The sequence below is a fragment of the Pollachius pollachius genome (assembly GCF_949987615.1).
Source record: "Pollachius pollachius genome assembly, chromosome: 3".
Classification (NCBI taxonomy): Eukaryota; Metazoa; Chordata; class Actinopteri; order Gadiformes; family Gadidae; genus Pollachius; species Pollachius pollachius.
In genome coordinates this window covers 13639035-13647323 of record NC_136936.1, presented here as the reverse complement: position 1 = coordinate 13647323, position 8289 = coordinate 13639035, and the positions used below count along the sequence as shown (strand labels likewise).

At 43.6% G+C, this 8289-nt stretch overlaps 1 protein-coding gene across 5 annotated transcripts in view; it reads left to right on the top strand.

Annotated features, from left to right (window-relative positions):
• The first annotated feature begins 1421 nt into the window (after positions 1-1421).
• Positions 1422-8289, top strand: part of fli1 (Fli-1 proto-oncogene, ETS transcription factor) — a 32771-nt gene continuing 25903 nt past the window's right edge. For 2 of the 5 annotated variants that reach the window (XM_079731561.1, XM_079731560.1), the window contains exons 1-2: positions 1422-1539; positions 3212-3296. In XM_079731561.1, coding sequence (XP_079587687.1) covers positions 3258-3296 — 39 coding nt within the window. In that variant the 5' untranslated portion in view covers positions 1422-1539; positions 3212-3257. Of the gene's footprint in view, positions 1540-3211; positions 3297-6583; positions 6737-6828; positions 7127-8289 lie in introns of those variants that run through there. The other 3 variants (XM_079731563.1, XM_079731562.1, XM_079731564.1) reach the window with 2 other exon arrangements.

The window sequence follows — 8289 nt, the reverse complement described above, 5'->3', positions numbered from 1 at the left end:
GAACAAGAAGAAGAAGAAGAAGAAGAAGAAGAAGAAGAAGAAGAAGAAGAAGAAGAAGAAGAAGAAGAAGAAGAAGAAAAATAAACCTTATTAATATTGCTGGCTCGTTGGAGGGTCCATTCTGATATGCCACATAGGCCTAGGTAGCAGCATAAGAATGTTATTGTCAACCCAGTGCTTTGCTTCTGTGAGCTTCATCGTCTCCCACTTGTCTTTTATTGTGTCTGGTTCATCACGCTGTGCTGCTATATGCAACAAGTCGTTTTTCGTTGTTTTGGTTTTTCAGTAGTCACAGTTGCTGTTTAAACGTGTCAACAAAACAATGTCTTACACAGATCCTGGGGGAGGCAACACAGCAGGCCTGTGTGGATGCCGGTTTTCAGTAAAGCGGATGTTGAGATTTCCGTCCATTGTGTCATGCTGGGAACACACCGTCGCTGTTGTCGCTCACGCTCGCATTAGGAAATAATGCACCAAACAAAGCAACCTCATATCGGAGTCATGTGAACCTGTGTGCGTATATGCCACAGGTGCCCAATAGCACACTGACAATTTTTTTTCTCAGTTTGGGAAATGTTTTTAACAGTTGAAAAGCACTTCCCTCTTTGGCTGACACATTCCTTGCTTCACTCGGAATGGCAGTGTGAGAAAAGAAAGTCACAGTCGCAGCTATAAAGTGCAATGGTCGGGTGAGTTTGCTTGAAACGAAATTGCCCTCAAACCCTTTCTGTTGGTCCGTAAAGCGCAAGATGAGGCCAATGTGAAGGAAATTAAGTTAGTGAACTGAGTCAGGTCAACTATACAGGAAAGACAGTCGGTGGAGACGAGTGTCTGTGTCACGGGGCCACGGAGCGCACGTTTCTGAGCTTCTGCGTAACTGTGGATAGGCATGTAGTCGGACGAGATGTCACAGTAATTTGATGGGTTGGTGCTGATGATGATCAAATAAATATATGCATACAATATTAAATAAAAAAAATCTAAAAAAATATGAGAAAGATATTATTGTGAAATGTTGCAGCCTAAGCCTATTTTAAATATTGTATGTAGGCCTAATGTAAAATAACATCAAGTGCAGGTGAAAAGGTCTCTACCATGAGGTTAAATGATAAGTGTTTGTTTGATTCGTTTAGCTTGCAAAAACAGGTGTAATTTATGGAGCGTTCTGCAAAAACAAAACTTGGAAATCTGGAAACGTTTCAAACAAAATAAAATAAAAAAAGTTGTGTCGATATGGTGTCAGAGATGATAGTTAACGTTTAGGACGTTGCGCTTTTACAGCGCGTTAACATCTTCTGTCCTGTCACGGTTCGATGAACTCGGCTGCAGCAGAGGAGGCTGGTTCTTCCTCCTCATTGGCTGCCGCATGGTCGCCTTCTAAGTATTATATCCATTCATGCACCCTTCGCTCCCTTTCGCCCGTCCAAAATAACTCACTGTCATCATTGGAAACGACTTTTTGTTGTAACGGAACTACTTATATTAGTTCGGAGGAATAATTAAATCGGAGAAGACAAACGGCCGCGACAATATCGACAGGTGAGTAAGGAAAAGCACCGTAGAAATGTCCGTTTCTCTGCAGCCCGTAAGCAAACACTGGGATCATGCATGCATGATTCTAATAAATGCTTTCCTGTTGTTTTTACGGTGCGTGGGTTGTTGTTAAACATGCATTAAAACTAGTTGCATTCATTTTTTATCCGATCACGAAAACTGATGTGAGGAGTTCGCTCGATTCAGCCTTCACTTCAAACAGCGTTTGATTTGAAATGATATTCGTTAAATAGGAAATTCAATGTTCAGACTTTTATTTGTAGCTTATCTATAGGCAAACCCTTAATAAAAAAAAAATGCACATTCGTATTAAAATAGTGCTGCACTATTACAATCGCGGTTTGCATTTTGGACTCATAGCATCTTAAAGTTTCGACATGGGGGTTGGGGGGGGGGGGGGGGGGGGGGGGGGGTCATATTTAGATGAGTCGGAATGGCTCTGAGTCTCAATCGTGATGCAGAGCAGCGCGCTAGTCGTCGTGCAAGGTAAGGCAGGCTAGAATGTAACACTAGAGGCACCCGGCCCACGGGCTGTCTCGGAGGAAGGTCCGCGCCGTTATTCAACAGCCCTTCGAGCCGCGAGCCTCTAATTGGCTACAGATGCGGAATCCTATGCTCCTTTACCGTTTGGAAATTGGATGCATTCGGGAAACTTTATGAGGCGAGCCTAGCGTTAGCCTTCAGGAGCCGAAAAGACAGAGGAAGACGAAGAAGATGATGATGTAGATGAAGAAGAAGAAACAGTGGCCCCTTATACGTGTATACACCCCACGCCTTCTACCCTAGAAAGCAATATAAAGACAAAAACATGTACTATTGCGAAGGTCTCATTTGAGTCCTATCAGTCCTTTTATTTTCAAATCACACATTATATAAGTAATATATCATTATGTCCCTGGTCACCTAATAAATCAATGTTATCATATGCAGGAAAGAACCCTTTCCTTTACTTCAGACTACAGTCATCCTCCCCAATTTGTTGGATCCCATAGTTGTTGTGTTGCAGCCTTCTTGATAATTGCACATGGGAATGGCTAAAGACACCGTCCTCGAAGTGCCCTTTCACCCTAGACTTTGTAAGCTGCACTTATTAAAGCGAAAAGTGCTTCAACATGTTGCAAGTTGGAGAGCAGAACGAGATGGGGGTGGGGATGGAACAGCCGTGTTGCCTGTGGGGCGGGTTGTTATTCATCCGTTACCATACTTTAGTGCCATGAAGGCCCACTGATACACAGCAGAGCATTTTAGAAATAGGCTACTATTGTCGAATACCATGTGGTCGGAAACAATATAAAAAGCGGAATCACGTGCAGGAAAATAGAGGCTATGAGACGTGTACATGGAAGCTGTTTCCCAACCCGTTGTTTACATTGGCATACCCTGTTTGTTCTTATATAGAGTGAATGGTATTATATCTATATATAATCTTTTTCTTCTTTTTTTTTGAACACGAAGAAAACGAAATAATTGATTTTAACAAACAACAGAAAGCTCAATGTGACGTTTAACATTTCAGCCTAACTCACAAATTTCACGTTTGGAAATAAGTGGAAATATAAAATTGCTTATTGTTGGACAACATTTAGCTGCACTAAATGCGCCTGGCAGCAGAACTGAGAGGGTTTTAATGGTCGTTCAACGCGCTCTCTATCCGTAGGGCCCACGGAACACTGTGCGCTCTTGGGCCTGCCTGCCAAGGGAATATGTTTCAGACTGTGCCCGACACGTCGTCTTACGTCAAGGTAAGACATCAACGTCCATTCCACCAGGTAATATTGGGATCAGACTGGGATCTTTTTTTTTATTCTTGCACTTTCTTTTGAACAACGACCGTGTTCAGCTTGTAGGCTCCAGATTCGGGCCACCTGGAGTTTTTCTTGATCCAGATCCAACTTTATTTTTGTTTTTAAATGATGGTCATGATCGAACAAAATTTCAAAGACATATCTGCAGATCGGCATTTGGCATAGATTACATTGTTGTCATCGTTTCACACCAAGCCTAATGTGACACATTTTAACAAAAGGCATATCACATACCCATAAGTGCGACATGCCACCATGACGCCTATAGGCCTAAAGTTACAAAACTGCCCTGGTTTTAACAATAAATCCCAACCTCGGTGAATTTCACCAGCATATTGTACTTGTGACCTGTTAATGCAACTGTGTTATTGCATTAGCAACCTCAAACCATCTATTGATGCAGACTTCAGTCTTTCAATAAAATGGCTCATTGTCCTGCGGCAAGACATTCGTTATTGGCCCAGGTCATTTATAATCTGCACAATCGCCGTTTTTCCAAGGGGGACTTGTTATGTTTTGACGACTTATTCCCCTTTTTGCATAAGGGGTCTTTTCATACAAGAATGTGTGCCATTGCAGAAAGAAGTTTCAGCAAGGGGTAGGAATATAGCCTGGACGATGGACAATTCCTGATTTGTTTCACGAGAGTTGAATATCAAGGAATGTTTTAGGAGAAAATATGCTTTGAAACGAGTCTTTATTCTCCTTAAGCCCAGGTTGATGAATGAGAAACCTTATGTAGTGAGACTCCCAACAACTTTTTTTAGTGACTCCTGTAAATGCAACTGCATTCTTTGTTTATAAATAAGAATGCTATGTGCTATTTCATGAGGCACACACAAAATAAAATATAAATGGAATTGTATTTCATGCCACAGGACTTATTGAACCTGCAGGTTCAACAGTTTCAAGTTATGAGCAATATTGGCCAGAATGTGGCACGCCTCAATAGAAATAATAAGGAATAGCCTACTTTTCATTCAAGCCAATCGCTCTAGCATCGGTTTTGTTTGTTTAAGGCTAGACGAGACGGGAGCTTTCCAATAAAAATAAATCTCAAATTAATTATGGCCCGAAGCAAGGGCTGAAACAGTTTTTGCTCATACACGCAGCAGACTGTGCCCGGGTCGGCTGTCCTTTGCTGCAAGAAAAAGAGAGACCAGCTTATTTCATCTGTATGGAGAAAAAAAAACAAAAACGATTCGTTATTCGTTATTATTTTTTTTTATTTCTGTATATTTCATTTGAGAATAAACCAAAGTAGAATGACTTTTCAATTAATTTACAAATAAACGGGCCAATTTGGACAACTTTACCCAGTCGGTGAGTTGATTGGCAGCTCTATAGGCTATGGATCAGAGAGGGTGGACACACCACTATTAAAACGCTGCTTATCCTAACCTCACTGCTTCCCGCCCACTTCTGGCCTGTTGTTCCGTACTAGATGAGGAGCTACTGCTAGAGGAATAAGAATACATGTCTGGCTGTCTAGTTCCAGTTGCGAGCCAGATGGGTTGTGGTCTGCTGTGTAAACCGACTTGCATCTGTTTATTGGCCTTCCACAATGTTTGTTTCAGTCCTCTTCATGATGGTCATTGTATAGGCCTATCCCGCCCGCCGTTTAACCTTAATCATTGTCTGTTTTCCTGGGCTGTATTTTAGTATTCCAACCATCTGATGTTGTTATTTATGCATTCTATTTCAAATTACATGGTTTCATTTTATTAAAGGGTAGGCTTACATGTCTAACTACTGAACTTCTTACTATCCAAAAGAAAATCTTAAAAATTGGATCTCCTGTGGACCAAAGTGCATTAATACAATACCTGCATTCATTAATAATTAACAGCAATGGCGTCAAAAAGAACCTGGAATGCCAAAGAAGGCCTTTGTAAAAAGAGAAACGGCCACTAAAGAGTTAAACAAGGTGTCTCCCTTAATTACATGAAGCTGCACTGGCCTCAGGCAGGAGAAGCCTTGACCCCTAGCAGGATCCAGATGTGGTGGTCTCGGGGGGGGCTCTGCCCCCAACAGACTCCCAAGTCGAGAGCAGACAGGTCGGCCCGGCTGTCAGTCGTTCTGGCGCAGTTTCTGTTTGGCCACTCCGAGGCCCCCGCCCCCCCCCCCCCCCCCCCCCCCCCCCCCAGGCACAATCCCACCGGTCTGGTCCCGTTCAGGGCTGGCTCCATGTCCGACATTAGGGCTGCAGAAATTGTGCTTGAATTGATGAGGGCAATTTGGTGTGGCGGTGGATAAGGACAAATGCAGTAGGTATGGGTTGGGGTTTTGTTCCCCCCCCCCAGTAGTATTAGACCTACTGCTGCTCATTAGATGTAGGCTGTGTGGTTGGACAATCTGCGGGACGACACGCAAGGCCTACAGCAAAAAATAAGAACCGAAACAACACCAACAACGAGAGCAGTGAAGCCTTAGAAAAGTAACAACATGATGTTCACTTTCAACAGCACCGCAGTCCTATAAACAGGCCCTAGCGTTCATTCAGACCAGTGGCAGACCGCGTACTCACACGTGGAGAGCAGACCTCTGCACACTGTGCGGTTATGGGAGGAATGCCATTGTAGGCTATTAATGATGTCTGAACAAACGTAATGGGTTCGAGTTAGCACTATAACAAACGAAAAAATATCATAAATATCATAAAATAATCTATTCTTAGGTTAATTGCGATACACATTAATTCACCTTTTAAAAGGACAAGTATTATCTTAGCCTTTTCCGGAAAAAAAATAATGGCAAAAAAGTTTTGTACCGGATGAGTATAAATGAAAAAAAAAACTTGCATTGCGGATAAAGGCAGCCTACAGGCAGGCGTGAGCATCACGCTCAAAGCAGGCCTAACTAAAGTGTCCAGCCGCAGCTAGACGCGCATCAATAGAGCGCATTCATCTCGTGTTAGAATACGTGGAGTGAACAATCTCCACAGCACCACACACTCCTGCCAAAGAACAGCTCAACTTAAAAAGAAAAAAAAGAAAAAGAGCACAACACACACAGGCAGCACAGCGGGCTGCATCAATGCGTTTCTGCACAACGCAGCCAGCCATCCTGTAAATATTTCCGAGGAAAAACAAAACAGTGAAGCTGGGTGCGCAATTGTTTCCCCCGTCTTATCTCTGCGGGACAGTATCCTGCTGGTGGGTGCCGCCGTGGTGAAGGCAGGGCTTTCAGTGACACACAGCTTCCTTCTCCACAGCGGTGACTTCACTTCCCAAATTTAGAAGGAAAAAAACCCATCCGGTTAACTGTCTCTTTCTCCGCGCGACATACCGGGGGCTGGGATTAATGCAGGAGTGTGTCATGTATGGAATATTGTCGGGGTCCACTGAAATTTGCGCAAAATGGACGGAACTATTAAGGTAAGGCTGGTGAACGGAGGAGTAGGAGTTTATGAGAGAATGCTTTTTGGAGTTGCGCCTCCTCTTCGCACGGATCCTGTGTCTGAGAGCGAGGCTCCAAACTGAGGGAAACTAGCGGCTTTTTACGGTTTGTCGAAGAGGGGGTAGATGGACTCACTCACATTTGCTATTCTTTATTGTTTTTTTGATCGACAACAATTTGTAGCCATACTTTCTTTTTTTGAGAAGGGACCGCAACTGATTTCGGATTATTCAGCCTCGCTTCGGACTCCGGGACCCATAGCGCACCATTACGCGCGTCTACTGTCCACCGGAGCGGGTACTTTTTGGGCTCAAACAACACGATTTTTCCTAAACGCAAAGTGACTCCTTGACGCAGGAAGGGTACCGGTGCGATTATTTTATTTTATTTTCAGTTTACGGGTGTGAGAGGACGAACGAGTGCGGCTGCTGGATGAGGCTCGTGGTACCGTTAGATCCCACGACTCGTTCCAGTGGTGTGTGTGTGTGTGTGTGTGTGTGTGTGCGTGTGTGTGGGTGTGTGTGTGTGTGTGTGTGTGTGTGTGTGTGTGTGTGTGTGTGTGTGTGTGTGTGTGTGTGTGTGTGTGTGTGTGTGTGTGTGTGTGTGTGTGTGTGTTTGTATGTTGAGCTGCAGCGGCGTGTGCTGTGCTCCAGTCGGCGGGCCGTCTCCCCAGAGCCGGTCGTCGCTCAACAAAACAAACGGTGTAGTTGGAGAATAAAAAAAAAGAGAAAAGAAATGAAGCTAAATGCTCGCTTCCTTGCCCCTAGGTGTTATATTCTTATATCCAAGACAAACAGTGATTTCACAAGGTTGTTTTGACAGTCTATTTTGAAACCTTATATACCAGTAGTCCCGTAACTATAATTTGCGACACGAAACGACCACAGATTGACAATCATACCTTGGCAGACAGTTATAGAGAGTTGCTCAACTATTTGGAAACGGTGCATTGGAAAGGAAGAATGCTGGTCCGCATTATCACTGGCTACTGTCCCCGACAGTGAAATTCCAGATGATGGCTGGATACACCAGATGTTGAATGGCAATTCCTTATTTGTTTATATATTGTCATGCCTCGATTGCAGCCTATGGCTTCCAGTTCACTAGGAACAGTGCAACATATGCATTCACGTGATGTTGTTGCTGTTTTCTTTCTTCTTTAAATGAGGGTGCTTGTTTTCTTTTGGAAAATAAAGTAGCGGGTTTGTGGTGACTGGGTGTGGTGTAAGGTTTGGAAGAGTGTAAACGTGGGCTAGACACATAAATGGCAGGCTCCAGTCCATTCTAACGCGCTCAATGTTGATCAATTAGGAGGATGATCAGTTGGTACGGTCTGTTCTTAAGGCCCCATCTATAGCTTAGCCTCTAATATGTGTATTGCAAAGTTATTGCATCACAATCAATTATGTTTCCTTGCGTGTAGAGGTCCGGCCTGCTAACAGTATTCTGACTCACTCATGCAAAGGAAATGCTACCAAGCCATGAGAGTTTCCTGTTTCATGCAATCTTTTCCTGACAGGTTTCCTTTTCC